Source organism: Mirounga leonina, unplaced genomic scaffold (assembly GCF_011800145.1).
Source record: "Mirounga leonina isolate KUSES-001 unplaced genomic scaffold, KU_Mleo_1.0 Mir_92, whole genome shotgun sequence".
NCBI lineage: Eukaryota > Metazoa > Chordata > Mammalia > Carnivora > Phocidae > Mirounga > Mirounga leonina.
Genome location: NW_023270852.1, coordinates 25616936 through 25637749, shown reverse-complemented (window position 1 = coordinate 25637749; position 20814 = coordinate 25616936). Strand labels below are relative to the sequence as shown.

The window sequence follows — 20814 nt, the reverse complement described above, 5'->3', positions numbered from 1 at the left end:
TTCCATTAAATACTGTTGAATAGAAGTATGATAGTGAAAATATGTGTCCTGTTCCTGACCTCAATGGGAAAAGGTTAATATTTCACTATTAGGTGCAATGTTAGCTATAGTTTTTTTAAAGATATTCCTTGCTTGCTAAGAGCTTTATCATACTATTATGAATTTTTATCACAGTATTGAATTTTATCAAATGCTGTACCTATTGAGATGATCATATGAGTTACCTATGTTCCATTCATAATACCCTTGATTTTAAACTTTGAGATATAAATTCACATGCAATTGTAATGGGCATTAAGGAGGGCACGTGATGTGATGAGCACTGGGTGTTATACGCAACTGATGAATCATTGAACACTGCATCTGAAACTAATGATATGTTGGCTAATTGAATTTAAATTAAATTTAAAAAGATAATATGACTTCTTTGCAGAAATGTCTGTTCATGTCTTCTGCCTATTTCTTTATTGGATTATTTGTTCTTTGGGTGTTGAGTTTGAGAAGTTCTTTATAGATTTTGGATACTAGCCCTTTATCTGATATGTCATTTGCAAATATCTTCTCCCATTCTGTCGGTTGTCTTTTGGTTTTGTTGACTGTTTCCTTTGCTGTGCAAAAGCTTTTTATCTTGATGAAGTGCCAATGGTTCATTTTTGCCCTTGCTTCCCTTGCCTTTGGCGATGTTTCTAGGAAGAAGTTGCTGTGGCTGAGGTCGAAGAGGTTGCTGCCTGTGTTCTCCTTTAGGATTTTGATGGGTTCCTGTCTCACATTTAGGTCTTTCATCCATTTTGAGTCTATTTTTGTGTGTGGTGTAAGGAAATGGTCCAGTTTCATTCTTCTGTATGTGGCTGTCCAATTTTCCCAACACCCTTTGTTGAAGAGACTTTTTTCTGTTGGACATTCTTTCCTGCTTTGTCAAAGATTAGTTGACCATAGAGTTGAGAGTCCATTTCTGGGCTCTCTATTCTGTTCCATTGATCTATGTGTCTGTTTTTGTGCCAGTACCATGCTGTCTTGATGATGACAGCTTTGTAATAGAGCTGGAAGTCCAGAATTGTGATGCCGCCAGCTCTGCTTTTCTTTTTCAACATTTCTCTGGATATTCGGGGGTCTTTTCTGGTTCCATTCAAATTTTAGGATTATTTGTTCCATTTCTTTGAAAAAAGTGGATGGTATTTTGATAGGGATTGCATTAAATGTGTAGATTGCTCTAGGTAGCATAGACATTTTAACAATATTTGTTCTTCTAATCCATGAACATGGAACGTTTTTCCAAGATGAAACCAGAGAGGGAGACAAACCATAAGATGTGGTGAGCGCTGTGAATTGTGTAAGAGTGATCAATCACCTGTACCCCTGAAACAAATAATTCATTATATGTTAATTTAAAAAAAGATAATATGAACAGATAGCATGTACTCTCTATCCAATTTATGTAATTTTTTAAAATTATAGTATAATATCACAAGCAGGATATTGACATTGATTTAATCCACTGGTTCTGTTTGTATTTCCACTCTGATTTCTGAATGTTAAACCAAACTTGCATTCTTTATTCATGAAATATGTATAACTGGATTCAATAAGCTAATATTTTATGGGGATTTTGCATCTATATTCATGAAGATATTGGCCGTAATTTTCTTTTCTTGTAATGACTTGCCAGGTTTTGGTGTTAGGATTATATTGGCCTCATGGGATGATTTGGAAGTGTTTCTTTTTTCTCTATTCTTTGAATGAGTTTGTGTATGTTTGCTACTACATCTTTTTGAAATCTTTGGAGAAATTCACCAGTAAAGCAAGCCATCTTGGTTTGAAATTTTCCTTGTGGGAAAATTTTAAGTACAGATTAGATCTTTTTTTATAGATTGGGGACTATTCAGAATTTTTGTTTCCTCCTGAAAGAAATGTTTTTCAAGAAATGTTTCCATTTCATCAAAGTTGTCAACTTTATTGAGAAAGTTTTTTCCTTTAATTTCCTCTTACGATATTTTTCATAATGTTAGTAAAATCTGTTGTGATATTTCCTTTTTCATTTGTTTTTTGTTTTCTTTTTTGATTAGTCTTACTAGGGGTTATCGACTTTAATTAACCCTGCAAACTGGCTTTTGGCTTTGTTGCTTTTCTCTTTATCTTTGGCCTTATATTTAAAAGATATTCCTTGTAGAAAGCTTTATAAGTAAATGTAGCTTTAAAATGGAAGGTTGATGTCAAATTCAGGCACAGTCATAGCCTTGGCTTGTGGCACTCATAAGAGGAAGTAGTAATGGTCTTGAACAGGGACTCAGCAGTTTAGACTTTTTTTTTTTTAAGATTTATTTATTTGAGAGAGAGGGGGTCGGGGGGCAGAGGGAGAGGGAGAGAGAGAATCCCAAGCAGACTCCCTACCAAGCCTGGAGCCCAACGCATGGCTCAATGTGGGGCTTGATGTGGGGCTGGACACGGCACTCCACACAGGGCTCCACATGGGTCTCTATCACAGGACCCTGAGATCATGACCTGAGCCGAAATCATGAGTCTGCTGCTTAACCAACTGAACCACCCAGGTGCCCCCAGCAGTTTAGACTTAACAGAACTGAGAGGAGAGGGATCTCACTCTTGGAATATTTTTATATAATAAATTACCACTCTCAAATTCATTTGTTTCTAAAGTGCTTTATATTTATTATAAATAGTGTTAGGTTAAAGAAGAATAGGCTTGAATTGTGGACTGGCTGTCTATCATTCAGCATTCTCAGAGGCAAAGCTGTGTAGTCAGTGCTGAATTTGTCTTAGAAAGCTTCTAACTGAGCTGTTTCATATTGGAACCATAGATGAAGCAGCAGATTTTAAGTGGTAAGGAGACTCATCTTGGGCCCATTATCATTTTTCTGAATACTTGGATATGGAAATATAAAGTGTACTCTCATTTTTGTCATGCAGGTAAATGAACAGCTTGGAACTTTGATTTTAAATGCCATTATGACCTTTAGAAATAACAACGGGCTTAAAAACAAACCAAAGTGTAAATAAAATGGGCAAATAATACACTTCAGTTCCCAATGAACATTTATTTATAAGGAAAAGTTATTTTTACTTTGCAGCATTTGGTCTTAGAGAAAAGACTTCATCATTTTATATGTGATGCGGCTTTCTGGGCTCCTGACATCTTCATAGCATTTGACTGGAATTTCTTTCTCTTGAAAATGAATGGGCATTTTCTTGCTCTCCACACTCATGAGCTTCACTTGCAAGGGACCCAGGTTTACATAATCCTATGGTGAACAGACACATAAGAGAATAGGAGAGGTTATCCAACAAGTTACCAGTCTTAATAGTTAGGTTTCCTTTATATAGTTGGCTTTTATCTGACAGATTTCATTGTCCTCTTAATTGCCTGAATAACATGTGAAATATGTTTATATACCCAGTGGGGTATGGTAGGCAAGATCTCCCAAAGAGCAAGCAGCAAGGCCAACAGGCTTGTCTTTTGGGGAGTAGGGCGGAGGGCACCAATTAGAGTGGGGAAATACATTCTCTCAAAGTCTTTAATTGGTAGAAGAAAGTGTTGGCTGTATATATGTAGCCCTCTGCTGGCCAGGATATAACCACAGCAGACTTTTCTATATTATTCAAGAACAATGGGAAGGATTTGTAAACATCACTTTGACTATATATATATTCTAATATTAAGCAAATTCTCCATGAATTTTTCACTTTTCACAGGACCATTGCCTACTGTATAGGTAAAACGGACCATATTCTGCCAAACTAACTATAGTTTAAGATATCAGCAAATGGAATTAGAAATGTAATTTACATGAAATACCAGCCAACCCAATACTGGGTTGAAACAGCTCAGACCCTACCCAGCATACCTTCCTCTTAGAAGCCTCCTCAAGCCATAACTCTCTCTTTTGAATTCCTTCAACATTTCAGCAAACCTTTCCTGAGTGCCCACTTTGTACCAGGCCCTGTAACCAAGTGCTGAGGTGCAATGATAAGGTCACAGACCGACTGGTCAGGGAGACAGATACAGGTGCTACATTCCTCTTGTACAGTAATTAGTGATTTTCTAATCTGTCTTCTAGCATGTAAACAATTTGAGGGGAGGGCCTGCCATATAGGCATCTTTGAAACTTCATTTCTTCCTGTTCTCCCCATAAATTCCCAAACATCTAACAAGTACCTGGCATGTTGTGGGGTTTTCGAGAAACATTTATTAGAATTTAGGAAAATCACAGAATGAAAAAGGAAGACATTGTTTTATTTCTCAAAAATGCATATAGTTGTATTTACTGTGTTTTTTTTTATTTACTGTGTTTTTAAAATATGTAATTATAGAGCTGCAATAAATGTAAGATAGGAGAAAAACAAATTGATGGATGTCTCCAACATATTTCAGAGTCTGCTCAAGCTGTTATGACAAAATATCATAGACCAACTGGCTTACACAGCAGACATTTAGTTCTCACAGTCTGGAGACTGGGAAATTCAAGATCAGGGTGCCAGCATGGTTGAGTTCTGGTAAGCGTTCTCTTTCTGGCTTGCAGATGGTTGCCTTCTCGCTGTGTCCTTACAAGACAGAGCCTCTTCTTACAAGCCACAGTTCCATCAGATTGGGGCTCCATCGTTTTGGCCTCATTTAACCTTAATTACCTCCTAAAGGCCCTATCTCTAGATTAGGTGTTAGGGTTTCAACATGTGAATTTGGTGGGTGTAGGAGTGGGGATGGGGATCCAGTTCAGTCCATAGCATACACAGTGCCATTTCCACCATCAAAAACCTCCATGGAAAGTAAGAAGGTCTTTCATTCACCCAAATGGTATGTGATTTTGGAATTTTGTAGACAACTGTCCACTAGCCTGAGGTCATAACATACCAAGTGTCATGATTTCAAGACCCCCATGGGGGTGTTTGAATGCCATAGAGACTAGAACTTCAGTCTTTAAATTGTCACTTGATGTTAGCAGGACTGAGTTGTGGTTATCTAAAATGGCTTTTATTGATTTTTTCAGTTTCTTCTGTTTTCATACAGCACTCTTTCTCCTACCAGACTTTAAGTTCTAGGAGAATTTTTAAAGTTACTGGTAGTACCAAGAATGAAAATGTCAAGGGGTGGATATGGGAGTAATTGGAATGTACCAAAAAGGTTTTAAAATTAGAAAGCCTTGATACTCCAGTTTTCACCTAATATGGTATATGGCAGTTTGTACTTTCCAAAGAGGGCCACACTAATAGATATCCTGTCCCACATGCCTTTCCTACAGTGTGGTGCTCCTTCCTCTTCCAGATGCAGGAGCTACATTCCCTCCCCTTGGGTGGAACTTTGTAACTACATCAACCAATAGAATATGAGGGAAGGGATGGTGTATGATTTCCAAATCTAAGTCATATAAAATATTGCAGCTTTCACCATGGTCTCTGGTATTGCTTGTTTTGGGAGAAGGCAGACACCATAACAGAAACAATAAAGGCAACCCATGGAGAAGCCCATGTGAAGAACAGATGCTCCCAGCTTAGCCAGCATTAACTTGCCAGCCATGAGTGAGCCACCTTGGAAGTAGATCCTCCTGCCCCAATCAAGCCTTCAGATGACTGTTGCCCCTGCTGACATATGATTGCAACTGCCTGAGGGCCCAAGTGAGCACTGTCCATTGGAGCCTTTCCCAAATTCCTAACCAACAGAAGCCATGGAAGAGAATAAATGATAATTGTTATAAGCCACTAAGTTTGGAGGTAATTTGTTATACAGCATTAGATAACTTACATGGTATACTAGGAATGTAACTCTGTTAATGAATATATATAGCAAATTGCACAAGGGTAGAAGTGAAAATTCTATCTAATGAGAGATGTGAATGGTGGGCAAATTTTACTAATAAGTGCAAATAGAATTTTTCAGTATCGATGTTTTAGGTTAATTTTCTCTATTAATTAATAAAACGGCATTCTCTTAGTACTCAAAATTTTTTTCATGAATCTTACCTTGAAATCCTTCTCATCCTCATATAGTAAGTATTTCATATCAGAGGTCCCAAAGTCTACACATGAGTTGTTTTCTTCATCTGTCTTCAGTTGCTTGGCATATCCAATACCATGCTCATGACTGACATATAAAGCACCGCTCTCCACTGATGAGCTTGTGATGTCTCTACCTTTTACTTCTGCAGGTTGCAATGTTGGGATGAATACAAAGAAATTGGTTATTTGGGGACAGATAAAAATGAAAATACATTATACACTTTGTCACACTTTTAATTTGAAAGAGCTTTGAGAAATGTAGGATCTATGTATTAAGGTGAGAGTGAGTCCCATGTTTAGAATCTCTATCTAAGTTGTATTCCCTTCTGTTAGTGGATAGCTTTTGGTAATCATATGGTAACTTATGTGCATGTTGGTATTTTGGTTGGTTGACTGAACTGGAACCAAAAACACACCAGTGTAGACAGCACCCCATCCCTCCCCACCAGTATTTATGTAGTTCACTGTGAAACATGGTGACTTCAGTTTGAAAATAGGACTAGAGAAAGCTGCAAGAAGAGAAATATGGAGGAGCTAGCCTGTATCCATTCCTTAAATAGCTCTTGGGTATGAGGTACCTGTCTATAATAGATGCTCAATAAGTATTTGTTAATTTTTTTAAAAAAACCCTATCACCATTAAAATAAAATAATACCTTCATATATATCTGGCAACTCCAAAGGCACTTCAGGTGGCACTGTCAGTCCAGCAGCTTGAGTAAGATATAGTTGCCTAAAAAGAACAAATGAGAAAAGCAGTCTGTCAGTCCACAAATATTATACCATCTGCTCACTGGTGTCTATCTCTCTGGTAGGTGTTGGAGACACATAGATGAAAAATGAGACATAGTTTCTACCTTTGAGGAGCATGAGGCCCAGTGGGGTGGCAGACAGGCTTACAGTATTTTAGGGTGATGGTCTCTACCCTGATGGTGAGTGGTGGAGTGTGAAAAATGCTAGGGGGACAAAGAGAAGAAGCACCTGATTGAGCTTTAGGAGGTCAGGGAAGGTTTCCAGGAGGAGATGGTACCTGAGCTGAGTCTTGAAGAACGAGGGGCTCTTTGCCAGGGAAGGGCTTGGGGTGAGGAAGGGCAGTGAGTGATAATGGAATAACACACCGGGAATGAAAGTGAGCATGACACCCATTAGGGTGCTGTTGTAGTAATCCAGGGGAGGAACAAGTGTGGCCTGAATGGATGGTTTTAAAAAGAAGAGAAAAAGAGAAAGACGGCGAGCAGCAGGAATCCCAGATGACAGGGAGGTTCCAGCTGTTGCTGAGGGGTAGGTTTCAGTCACATGCCTGGTTACGTGTACGTCTGCCAACACAGCTCTCTGTGCATGTGTGTAAGCCTGTGCTCTGCTTTTCAGCACCCATGGAACTTTCAACCAGAACATATGACGTCTTGAAAGCTCCCTATAGCTTTTCCATGAAGTTTGCCTGAAGACAGCATGAATCGGACTCTTGCAGATATTCAAACTACCCCCCATGCTTAGCAGCTCAGCAATTGGAGTGAAGCCCCTGGATTACAGGTTGTCACTTATTTAAAGAACATGAGTAAAGTATTATTCAAAATGCTTAAGTCTCCAACAAATCATATAACTGCATACAATATTTTTGTTTGTAAAAGCTTCTTAAGGTTCAACTCAGTGAAGGTCACTTTCACATGTAGCTCTGGTCTGCAGGTAGACATGTCTGAGGTCTTAGAACTTTCTCTTCTTTCCTGGTTTTCCGTTTTGAATTATTATGATTGTATTAAATGTCATACACTTCATAAATCTGGATTCTCTCTTAACCATTAATTTATTGTCACTTTTGTACCACCATAGGGCAACAACACTTGATGATATGGAAAATACTTAAAGAATGTTATTTTATGAAGTTAGTGTTAGATTTGTAGGTATTGGTCCACTTAGCCTCAGTTCTGTGGTGCTGGGGTCCCTGGGCAGTCACCTGTGGTGGACATTTACCTCATCTCCTGTGTCTAACAGATATTGTGATGTTCTATGTGAGTTGTGAAGGGAGAAGAGTGGGGAGCATTGGATGGGAAAGGTAGTAACTCTATTAGCTAAAATACCCCATTCTTCAGCCAAATAGGAAAACAGCCTTTTTATGTCCTTTGGGCACAGTTTATGTCTATTTCTCACCCCCTTCTAGTATTTTATGAGACTGAGTTCTCAACAGAAAGATGAAAAGAGAAGTTGCCATAAAATATGCAATATGTACTATATTTCTTTGACTTGAAAATGGCTTATAGTCAAAGCTCCTGAATACACTCAAAGTTATCCTTCTGGAGAAGTAGTGTAACAGATAATTGAGGGTTTACACATTTCTGTTCCTTTATGCAGATCTTTCTAAAATTTCCTAAATACTTGCCTCAAGGAATTTATAATCTAGCAAGGAAGCAGACATTAAATAAGTAATCACGAGTGTGATAAATGCCGGTCATGAAAGAAAAGATTAGGGTGTTATAGAAGCACATACAGGGGTTCCTAACCCGGTTCTCACGAACATCGCCCATGCTTTCTTTTTGCTTGGTCAGCTTTTGAACTCATCTCTCCCAACTCGGAAGCAAGACTAAACACTCAGGTGTCTCACTAAAAAAAAACCAACCCACAAGGCATTGATGAATACTGTCAGTACTACTGAAGATTTTTTGGGGGCCTAGGGGTTAAACATGAAACAACTTCACGAAAACTTCATTGAAAGTTTCTCGTCTCCTTGCCAGTCACTGCCAAGTTCTCTCTGGCCAGTGAAAGGATTCCCCTTTGTATAACTAGCCATTCCCATCCGTGGCAGCACCAAACCAGATACCGCGGACTGAGCCCACCAAAGCGGCAAGTGGGGTTGGCACTTGGGAGGGTAGCTCCTTCCTAAGGTTGGGCCTGTTCAGAAACGAAGGAAGGATGACAGTGGAGGCAGGTAGAGCCGCGGTTGTGAGCCCCCGCGCCAGCAGCGGCTGCAGAGATCAGACCCGCGGGCTAAGAGGCGGTGGCAGCAGCTGGAGCACAGGAGCCTGGAGCTGGACACCTGATCAGAGAGGAGAGGGCTGGCAAGAGCGCATCGCCTACTGGGAGTACAGTGAGGCCCGCAGCCCCTAGGACTCCTCGAGGGCATCAGCTCAAGAGACCGGGAATTCAGGAGTCCAGTCAACAGTCGATTCCTTCAGCCCAACTGCCCGCTGCCTCTGCACTGGTGTCTGCCTCTCCAGGGCAGCATGCGGACATGGTGCAGGGGAGCTGGTGGCCCCTTGTCTGTCCTGCCCCGTGGGACTTTCAGCCTGTAATGCAGCTGCACTATCTCCCTTTCTCCATCCTTGTATCTCTTAGCCCAGCAAACGGAACTCCACAACTTACCTGTAGCTACCCTTTTTGGAACACATCGGGAAGTTTGTAAACAAAAGATACTCTATTATGTTACAAACAGTATTTTTCCATGCCACACAGGTGACAGGAACTACTTGGGTAGGAACTTTTTGTGGCCCTTTCACCGCGTTGAATTTCTCTGCTTTAACTCCTAGACCGAGACATTTGTTTCCCATCTTCCACATGTACACCCTGCATTAGTGGGATCCGTTTCTCTTCTCTTCCTAAACATGCTACTGTTCGGATTGGTTCTTGTTTCTGATGACTTGCCCAAATAATCATCACCACTCTGAATTTTAATTCCATATTCCAGGGCCCTAGTTTTCCTCCAGACTGGTGTGTTAAGAATTCTTTTGTCAGGTCAGAAAAAGAGAGAACCTAAAATACACATTTGGTTTCTCTTGTGCAGGAATAAATGTGACTTGGAATGCCAGGCTATTTTCTCTACCTCGAAGGTAGTTTGACTCTTCCACTAACTATCAAAGGAAACAATGTTAACAGTCCACAAGGTAACCGGAAGCCCAGAAGACCTCCAGGAAGCTACCATAAAGCTGATCACTTCCTCCTTTGGGCTAACTCCACACCTCATCCATCTTCTGCTGCACTGGTATGCTTTTATTTTTATGCCCATTTTCCCTGCTGACCTGGAGGCTTTTGAAGGTGTTGTGATGTTCCTGTTAAGTGTTTGTTATTAAGACTATAGTGCATTGTTAAAAAAAGCAAGCCAAAGTTTGCACTGTACCAACAGTTGACATTCACCATGGCCGTTTTGTGAGTCCCTTCCTTTGCAACTACTGCCATCCAGCTAGAACATTAAAAAATTAAATCATCTTTTAAAAATAACTTTTTACAGATACAAATGTTTACAAACTACTTTCTAGATATGCTAATGACTTTCACCTGGGTATTTTGAGATCCACAAGTCTACAGTTGAATAGTTGATCAATAAGCACCAAATTTTCTTCTTCCAGTTCATGAATAGTATTTTCCAATTTTTCAACTTCCTTCCTGTGATTTGCAATCTGTTCTCAGAAGAGAATGGAGGGATGTTGGTACTTGTTGACTTAGTTCTACCTAGTCTTCTGTAAGAAATTCAACTCCTAAAAATCCATTTGCCTGAGGGGAAGATCTATCCTGTATTATTTATTACTGGGTTTGCTTTGTCCTTCCTCTCCAAGAAGGAATGGGTGGGTCTCTTTTCCAGATTGTTTGCAGAACTTGTTTGCATGGTTAGGCAGTTATTAGTGAATGGCAGGAATTGTCCTTTCCTACCCTTCAGAAACATCCCTGGACCTCTCTATGTGCTGGAGGTAGAGATAAACATGAAAATAAGACTAATTAACTTATCATTGTAGTTAAATGGGGAAGATGGTGATAAAAACAAAAAGCAGTATGATCAAACCATAATGGAAGATGCTCAGGTACTGTGGGAAGTTCACTGTAGGTCTGGGGTAGGGGGTAAGGGAGAATTAATAGAGGAGATGACATCTAATCTGGATTTTGAAGACCAAGTTGGGATTCTCCAGGCAACAAAAGGGGGTATACTCTAGGCAGAAGGAACCACATGTTAGGCACAATTATTTTGGTGCAGATAGATACAAAGTGGAAGTGGGGAGAAGTAGGAGAAAAACTGGACAATTAGGGAAATAATGCTAAAGGGTCTGGTTTTTATTTTGCAGATGATGGAAGGTCATGGATAGACATAGCAGGTTTGATGTTTACTAAAGAAATATGGCTAACTTAATTAAAAGTGAACAAAATTTGCTGCTTCTCTCCCATCAGTCGTTAAGAAGTGTATTTTGGAAACTTTAGCTAAAGGCCTTGGATAGTGGGAAAGATATATAGGACGTTACTAGACAGAACTCCCATCTCACCTCTCTGCCTGCCTCATATACATATACATATACATATACATATACATATACATATACATATACATATACATATACATATTCAGGTGCTGCATTGAGAGGTGCTCATGGAGAGAGGTCAGGACGATAGAAGAATTAGAAGCAAGAGTATAGAAGAGGGCACCTGGGTGGCTCAGTCGGTTAGGCAACTGACTCTTGATTTCAGCTCAGGTCATAATCTCGGGGTTGTGAGATCAAGCCCCATGTCTGCTCTGGGCTCAGCGAGGAGTCTGCTTGAGATTCTCTCTCCCTCTCCCTCTGCCCCTCCCCCTAAGCATACTCTCTCTTTCTGTCTCTAAAATAAATAAATAAATAAGTAAATCTTTTTTTAAAAAAGAGTATAAAAAAGAAAGTGATAGGCTGATGGGAGTAATAGAGATAAACTGGAAAAAGTAAGTATATCAAGGGAATATGATGAAACAAAAGGGTTCAGGGGTTTAGATTCAGTATCTCTTGTTAGGCATTGCCAAGAGTGTAGCTGAGATGAGAACTTAGATAACTAACATTTTTTATTTGTACTTGAAATTTATTTATTGTATTTTAGAATCTGGAAACAGTCTGTAAATTACCACATGCATATCTCTATCACATAAGTCATGTATTAAGTGCTTGAATTCCTACTATGGGCAAGGTTCTGTGTGAGACATAGAAGGATACAAAAGTGAATAAGGCGTTTACAATCCAGTGAACAAATACACAAATAACTGTAACATAAAATAATATTAGTGCCATAGAAAAGGCTCAAATGTTGCTGGTGGCTTGGAGTTTGAAAGAAAAGCATATTTTACCTGCCTTAAACTACTTAGCAAACCATTTAAGTCCATGATACTAAATTAGAAAGCAAGGGGTTGGTGCTTTAGCATCTCGTGTGTTGGGAGATAATCAGCTTGATTATAGGCTTGAATGCCTTAAGGAAAAGTTAATAATTTTCAAATGTCAAAGGATGAGAAAGAAATTATATTTAGAGGTTGTAAACAGAAGGAATTGATAGAACATTTGGAAATGTTTGACCCAAGGGTTTGGCATGCTTGGGAGGCAGTACACACAGTTCTTGGTCTCCTTCCAAAGCCGGGAATGAAGAGGGCCCTTTCGGGGATTTAAGTCCGATCTTTCAAGCTAAGGATATCTTGTGGCATCACTTACCCCTTTGGACTACTAACTAAGGTTCTCAACAATTACTATCTCCTTTCTAGCCTTTTGAAATATTAGGGAAATGAAAACTAGTTCTTTTTTATAGCCATATAAATTTCTAGGGTAAGAAAGTAAAAAGGAGGAAGGAGAAGACTGCTTTTCCCTCCCTATCCTTGCTTCTCCCCAGATACCCAAGAAACGTACTTTAGAAATTGAGAAAGATAATTTAGTTTAAACTATTATAAGTCAGAGACCTAGGATCCTGAATTAAATGTGTGCTCTTGAAAATTTCCCCTGCAAGATCCAAGTTAGCTTCATGCCTCCTCACACTTGAAACTCTGATTGCTAACCTCTTTGAATCCCTTTGTCTAGTTTTATTGGCTTTCTATTTGTTGAGTGAGTCTAAGTCATTTGGAAATTTCAGTTTTCTTCATTTCCTTAATAAGCATGCTAAATAAAACCAGATAATGGAAGTCATGCATGGGACGTTTCATAGCCTTCCCACAGGTCTAAGTTTTTGCTTATTGTTGAAAGATAGTTAAATGGAGAAATACTTTCAGGAGGTCCATTATTGAATATCCCTTGTTACTCATTCTAAACCTTCCTCAAAGAAATTAATTGACATACATTATTCCATTTCCAGGCAATTTTCAATTCTTGTGATAATACTTATAACCAGAGATGGTTTTAATTAATTTTGTGAGTAAATGTAATAATGCTAAAATAAATACTTATTGAAATAAGGAGAAATTAAATCTATTAAATTTCCTTAAAATGATTTGTTCTTTATTACTAAGCTCTTTTGCTCATGATTTAATTAATCACATTTTAATTAATCACATGATTTAATTAATCACATTTTTTTCTTGTCTTTTATTTCTACTGAATCATGAGAAGTAAAAAATAAAATGAAACAGAATGTAATTTGTGGCTTTAGTAGGAAGGATCAAGACACCAAAAAAGCCTTTCTTATCAGTCAGATATAAATTTTTACAGTTATTTTCTCTGAACCTAATATCTATGACATCTTATAAGATTTAAGATTTGAATTGTTAAATTATTATAATTAGGATTATGCTGTTATATTCAATAAAAGTACCAAACTAAACTCCTCCCTAATATTCTTTAACTGTTAAGCTCACCTTGAGTTTTTTTTTTTTTTTTTAAGATTTTATTTATTTATTTGAGAGAGGGAGAGAGGTGCATGCACATGAGCAGGGGGAGGAGCAGAGGGAGAGGGAGAAGCAGACTCCCTGCAGAGCAGGGAGTCCAACACACAGGGCTCCATCCCAGGACCCTGAGATCATGACCTGAGCTGAAGACAGACACTTAACCAACTGAGCCACCCAGGCGCCCGCTCACCTTGAGTTTTTTAAATCAATATTCATTTTTTAAAAGTGGGGATTCATCTTGATTTATTTTCGAAGTAGTTTGGATTCCTATTTACCATGACTTTATAAGGGCAGCTTAAAGATAATTGTCAATATCATAGAAAGCACATTACTTTTTAAATTCCTTGTTTCCTAGACTCACCAACTCTATTCAGCCTATAAATAGGGGGCAAGGAAAAGAGAAGAGAAGGTGACAGTGACATTTTTACTTCAGGTATCTGAGCAGATGGTGAAAAAAGAGATGCAAGAAGTGAAGATTTAAGGAGAAATTTAATGAATTCTGCTTTAGGGATGTTGAGTGCCTTTGGGACATCCATGTGGAAATATTTGGCAGGCAAGTAAAAATATAGGTCTAGAGCTATGGACATGCATGTTAGTGCTGAACATGTACATTTGAGAATCATGTACATGTATATAACTTACTAACAAGAGCTGTGTGTAGTTGAAGTGAATTCTTTCAAAAGATAGTGAGTTTTCTTTCATAGATAGTATCTGAGCACAGGTCGGGTGACTACTTGTCTGGATATAAAGGGAATTTCAAAGTAGTGAGTTTTGCACATCTTCTGTAGCACCCTTGTAACATCTAGGCCAAAGATTATCTACCTCTTTTATCCAATAACATGCTCTCACACTTCACCCAAGAGCTAAGCCATGTACTTGATTAATCTCTCCAATGAATATATATATACTCATGGACATCCTTTCATTCAATAACTATTTATGAACATAGATTATTTATTAGTTCTCATGGACATATAATTGAAAAGGCATAGCCTGCTCTGTGCAATGAAGAGACAGATGCATAAACATCCAATTTCAACATATTTTAACAAGAGTTATGAAACAAGAGAGCACTGAGGAAAAGGACTCAAGACTTTCTGGGGGAAATACAAAATGATTCAGAAAAAAATTAATCATCAAAGTCTGTGCCTAAAAGGAGAGTTGGAGTTTTCCAGGTAGATGAGTGTAAGGAGGGAAGGCAGAGGGCCTAGTCTGTACAGTGTAAGGAAAACAGGGCAGTGCCTCATAAGGTCTAGAAGTCCTGCCATGACCACATTCAGTGAGAGCAGTATTGCAGCGCTGGTGTAGGGAGACAGGGGGAGCTGAGTCTCAGACAGCACACGGGGCCCACTTGTTTCCACATGTTCTCCAGAAGGAGGTGTGAAGAGAGCCTGATGACCAAGCTAGGAGAGGACCAAGCAAGTCACCAGTGCAGGGAGCAGACAAAGGCACATCCTATACAGATGAAAGGCAGAGGGAACAAAGATCCAAAGGAAACCCACAGATCTGAGCCCTCTTTAATGACATGCCCCACAAGAGGGCATGTAAGCCCCACCTCCTTATACAGTAGGGCCCATCTTGGAGAGGAGCAGGGGGAAGTAGGGAAATCTAAATGACTGAACATTTATGCAAAGGAGACCACGTGTCATCCCGAAAGGCAATTTAAAAACAGCAGAGAATGAGGTTAGAATGATCCTTTAGCCTTCCTCCCACCACCCAGAAGGAAGTACAGTTTTGAAGAAGACCAGATCAATTTTAGGATATAAAGAAGCTTCATATATTTGAGTATATTATATGAATTAGGATGCCAAAAATGATTTCTGGTTGTTACTGAAATTATTGATGGTATTCATTGAGTAACGGTTTGTAATAAGATTAGGATTCCACTTGAATCTTACTTTACCTCAGCTAGTCATGATTCTATGCTTTTCCCATGCCTTCAGCTCATAAATAAAAGTCCTTTCCAGTTCAAAAAAATGAGAAAGAAGAAATTGTTTTTTAAAATTCCACCTACCTCTCTTTTCAGCCAGTCATTCTCCCAGATCTCTCGGTAGCTGCCCTTGTCAATGAACCGTATGGCATTCTAAAAGAAAGTTTCTGTATTAAGGGAGACTTGCAACATTGCGATTCACAATCAACTTATCTGATCATTTTACATTATGGTTTGCAATTACTTTGGAAACATATCTAAGAACTTTTGCTTCAGTTTTTCTTTATTCTCATATTATTTTTTGCTGATTCACACTGCCTAATACAGGTGATTCAGAGAACTGGACAATAGTTATCCTTTCAGTTTGGCTTCCATTGTGACTTAATCTGATTGCCATGGTGAAATCAATCATTAAGTGATCTGCTCCATAATTAAGGTGGCTGAACTGCAGGGGTCAAATATTCTTCATGTTTTTGGTCTATGTTGGACATAATCCAACATAGAGTAAAAGCATGAATAGATTCTATTACAACCTTTTTAATTAGAAAGACTTCTGTATGTCAATAATAACAATATACGTATTTACAAACTTAATAGCAAATAATTTCAGGGTAGCTGGACAGTTTCCTGGAAAAAGGCATTTTAGATGAAGAAAACAGGAAAAGCATTACTTTGTCAATAGGTTCATAAAATGTAAATTCATTTTCAATTCTTATTTATTTATAGTTTTCCCTAAGGGAACTTTATAAAGGATGAAAGATTGTATTTATCTGTGAGGTACTTTTATATGGATACCACATTACAAATTCCACATTCAGTAACTAAAGGGCACAACCTAAGGAAGAGAAATTAAGAAAAATCTTATAGGGCGCCTGGGTGGCTCAGTTGGTTGAGCGACTGCCTTCAGCTCAGGTCATGATCCTGGAGTCCCGGGATCGAGTCCCACATCCGGCTCCCTGCTCAGCAGGGAGTCTGCTTCTCCCTCTGACCCTCCCCCCTCTCATGTGCTCTCTCTCTCTCTCTCTCTCAAATAAATAAAATCTTAAAAAAAAAAAAAGAAAAATCTTATAGATCATAAAGGCAGACAGAAATAACTGAAAAATATGTTAAGAATAAGTTTTAAGTCTTGAACGAGTGGGAAGATTTGCAATAATTTTTTTCTTCAAATCATGCTAATTAAACTAAGGGTGCGCCTACATTCCTTAGGAACCAGGAACTTTTATACTGCAGCTGCAACTGGTAACTCTAAAGTGTCCTGGAACACAGAATTTCATTTGAATGAAAGCAGGACACAGCTCATAACTGAAGTTGGCTAATGGCTTAATTTACTAACAGTGGAGCAGGGGTTTTCAATGTTGGGCGCATGTTAGAATCTCCTGGACACTTGGACAAATCCAGAAACCAAGGTGACATGGCAGGCCAACTACATGAGCATCTCTGAGGCACCACATGAGTTAACCAAATTTCTTGGTGACTCCAGTACGCAGCCAAGGTTGCACAACAGTGGATTATCAGAAGCGAAACATATGCTAAAATAGCTAGATAAAATGGGGAAAATTCATTCACGTGTGTGTTAGGCATTATGTAGAGAAAAGAAAATGTATAGGGTAGTGATTAAGAGCAATGATCTGAAGGAGACATCTGGAATCGAATCTCGATTCTGCCACTTGCTCTGGGAAAGCCACAAAACTTTCACTGTGCTTCAGTCTTCTCATTAGCAAGTCCCTGCCTTATAGGATTGTTGAGAAACATAAATGTAAAATGCTCAGAACAGTATCTGGAACAGTCCTCATTATATATTGAATATGTATATTTGAAATATATTTGATCTACAGATGCATTTTTAATCATCTTAACTATGTTCAGATCATTTTATTGTTGACTTCACCATTCAGTCATAGTCACTCACAAAGGGGCTGAATTTTATGGACAGATAAACTATTGGTCAGTTCTCCGTAGTCCTCTATATTTGTATAAATCAGTAAAAATCATGCAGTAGGATAGTAACTGAAAGAATAACTGAACTAACAGTTAAGCAACAAACAATAGCAACTGAAATTCAGTGAAGAACTTTAGAGAAGACCAGATGTTTATGATTCTGAAGAAGAGAGATTCTAGATGAAGAGACAGTCCCAGTGGGGGCCTCACTAACTGAGGAGATAGTCTATGGACAGGGAAGGAGAGTGAAAACAAAGGGATTAGAAAACATATAAAGTTGGAAATTATATCTCAAACTTTTTTTTTTAAGATTTTTATTTATTTGTCAGAGAGAGCGCTTGTGCATAAGCAGGGGGAGTGTCAGGGCGCAGGGAGAAGCAGACTCCCTGCTGAGCAAGGAGCCCAACGCGGGACTCAATCCCAGGACCCTGGGATCTTGACCAGAGCTGAAGGCAGACGCTTAACCGACTGAGCCACCCAGGTGTCCCTCAAAGATTTTTTTATATCCCAAAATATTAAAGCTCTGGCCATGTAAAGTGTACTCTTTTAGGTTTGGATATATATGACAGTACTTTTTTTTTTTTTTTTAAGATTTTATTTATTTATTTGACAGAGAGAGACACAGTGAGAGAGGGAACACAAGCAGGGGGAGTGGGAGAGGGAGAAGCAGGCTTCCCGCAGAGCAGGGAGCCCGATGCAGGGCTCGATCCCAGGACCCTGGGATCATGACCTGAGCCGAAGGCAGACGCTTAACAACTGAGCCACCTAGGTGCCCCTATGACAGTACTTTTTAGACAAATCATATTTCATTCTATAATGCATCCAAAACTTTTATTTAATAATTTGTTGTAGCCATTATTATTACTTAAAAATAACTGAATAATAAGTTACTGAGCTCTTGTTCCTTATGAGACACTATGCTACTTAAATCATCTCATTTAATCCCCATACTATTCTTTAAAGGTAAATATCATTATTGCCCCTTTTTTTAAAAATTAGGAAACTGGAGCCCAGAAAAGTCAAGTAACAAATTTAGTTTATATTCCCAGTAAGTGGAAGAACCGTGATTTAAACTAAACTGCCGAACTTCAGAACTCAAGTTCTTAATCATGATAATATACCACAGGAAAAAATAAGGAACAACTTTTGTTTTGTTTTTAAAAAAACTGAAATATACCTGTGTGGCCCATTCTTTCTTTTGATCCAGTTGCAACAAAGTTTCTCTGATTATTCTCTTTCTAGCATCTTCCAGAGTGACTTTATAGTGTTCTTTAAAAAGAAAATTAGAAGCTTTAACAAGACTAATCCTAGGTAAAGCTATGCTGCTTGTAAATTTTATTTCCATGATCCTCTCATCTCCTTTCTACATATTTTCCCCCAAATTTTCAGGGTAAATTTTTACTGAAGTATCTAGTACCTCCAATTAGAAGAAATGCTCCAGTAATTTACTAACACCTTAATGTGAATTAGCTAAAATGGTATCTCTCCTAAGAATATTTGTATTTTCAAAGGATTGTCTCTCCAAAGGGAAAATTCCCAATACTTTAGGGCAGCCATCTACCTTGCATATCACACACTTCTGATTCCACAACGGAAATATAAAGATTTGATTATCTGCATGAGAAGCATCCTATACCTCTGACTCCATCTAACTAAATTTCCAGTATTCTTGGCAGGCGTTTTCTTGGGCAGGAAAGACAGTGAGAAAAGGAGAGAGGGGTGAAGGGGCCATGAAAGTCAGCCTCTGGTTCTGAGTTGGGCTCAGGGCAAGAGAGGAGGACAGATATGAAGAAGTGCAGGATTCTTTATTCTCTCCAGATTTTCTGATATCATAGTCAGGATTGAGAGAGCAAAGGATCATAAAATTTTAGGCCTTGAAAGATGCTTAGTGATCATACCCTCAACACCTCTGTTTAAGGAAAAGTGAGGTATAGTGACATTAAGACTGCTGTAGAGAGTGGAGAGGAAGAAAACTAGTCTAACTTGACATCTGGAGAGTAAGAAAATGGAAGTCTTCGTTATTCCAACCCACATATGCCCATCCATACAATCTGTATACTTCTTTTTCCCATTCAGAGTCATAACTTGGATATTTTAATCATTCCAATCTCATTTCTGGTAGAATTTGTTTCAATTCAGGACCTAGTCCACTAGACTAAGGCTGGATGTTTATTGGAAACTTCTACCCAACAAAACACAATAGGCAATCTAAAAGTTGCAATGGATCAGGAGTTTAGTTATAATGGATTTTTCATTCTTAGCATCTGAAAGAAACCATTAACCTGGAACTTGATTAGATTAAATATTAATTCTTTGCTGCAAATCATAAAAAATAGATGATCAAATATGCTCTAACTAAAGTTATAGCTCTTTCTAGTGCCACATTAACACTGACAAAGCAATAAAAATACCCAACTTGTTCCAAGTTCCATATAAAATTCTATGGACTGTTTATCTTCTGAAGAGCAGAGTAACCAGCACAAGGGAGGATGTAAAAATCTCATTGCTAGTTTTTGTGATTCACCTGCTGCTTTCAGAAACAACTGTTAACCATGCATTTGTGAATATAGCCAAAGAAGCTGGGAGTATGAAATGTCTCCTTCTCATAACAGTTGGAGACGTTGCTACTGGGAGCACGGGAGACTCTGGCTTTGTGCCTTTAAAGTCCTGGCTGCTCAGACCCCTGTCTAATGTGGCCACTTCTCAGAAGCTGATGGCAAAGCCACGCGGGCTGAAGATTGCTTTGCATTGTTCTACCTTCCCTGCTGTGTCTGGCTCCGTGTTGCTCTGCTCCCCCACAGTTTTCCTGGGAGTCTGTTGCCCACTTTTCACCACTTGTCAGTGTCACACGACCTCACTGTGCTGACCCTCTTCTGTGGGGAGGGTGGTGGTAGCCTCTCTTGTGAGTTCTCTTGGAGATCACCAAGGGACTCCCATTTTACAGATGAAGAAATTAATGTTCAAAGAAGTAATGTTACTTTTTTGTAAGTGCATTTGAACCCAAATCTTTTAACTCACGATTAGTGTACAAAGAAATTTTAGAGATTCCTGTCCTGTGTGCCTGGTGAAGGACAAAAGTAAAAATGCTCTGTGACCCTGATATCTAATGACTTATCATACCCCCACACTTTCTGTATTGCTGGGCCTCACTAAGGTCCCCTTTCCTTTTACTGAGAGATAAAGCCTTGTCTTGGATGGATTAGTGACTGTGTTTCCTATACCCACTATCCCAAAATCTCCCAGCCAAAGTTCAGGGAAGCAGCTCTAGGTGCTTCCTTCCCCTTCCCCCCAGAGCTCAGGGATGTTCCTGAATAAGGCAGGGTTGGGGAGCTGACCACAGAATGGCTGACTGATGGCCCATGAGGAGG

The 20814-nt window shown here is 38.9% G+C and overlaps 2 protein-coding genes across 2 annotated transcripts in view; one reads left to right on the top strand and one right to left on the bottom strand.

Moving 5' to 3' along the window:
* Positions 1–3081: 3081 nt before the first annotated feature.
* Positions 3082–20814, bottom strand: part of CCDC83 (coiled-coil domain containing 83) — a 39927-nt gene continuing 22194 nt past the window's right edge. The window contains exons 5-10 of the mRNA XM_034995148.1: positions 18624–18715; positions 15593–15661; positions 10266–10387; positions 6659–6735; positions 5968–6161; positions 3082–3254 (exon numbers count right to left, since the gene is read on the bottom strand). Coding sequence (XP_034851039.1) covers positions 3093–3254; positions 5968–6161; positions 6659–6735; positions 10266–10387; positions 15593–15661; positions 18624–18715 — 716 coding nt within the window. The 3' untranslated portion in view covers positions 3082–3092. The remainder of the gene's footprint in view (positions 3255–5967; positions 6162–6658; positions 6736–10265; positions 10388–15592; positions 15662–18623; positions 18716–20814) is intronic.
* The window catches only part of SYTL2 (synaptotagmin like 2), a 199758-nt gene continuing 183267 nt past the window's right edge, over positions 4324–20814 (top strand). Inside the window, exons 1-4 of the mRNA XM_034995288.1 lie at positions 4324–4506; positions 5389–5718; positions 6153–7532; positions 9775–9972. The gene's annotated coding sequence lies outside the window, so the exon portion shown is untranslated. The remainder of the gene's footprint in view (positions 4507–5388; positions 5719–6152; positions 7533–9774; positions 9973–20814) is intronic.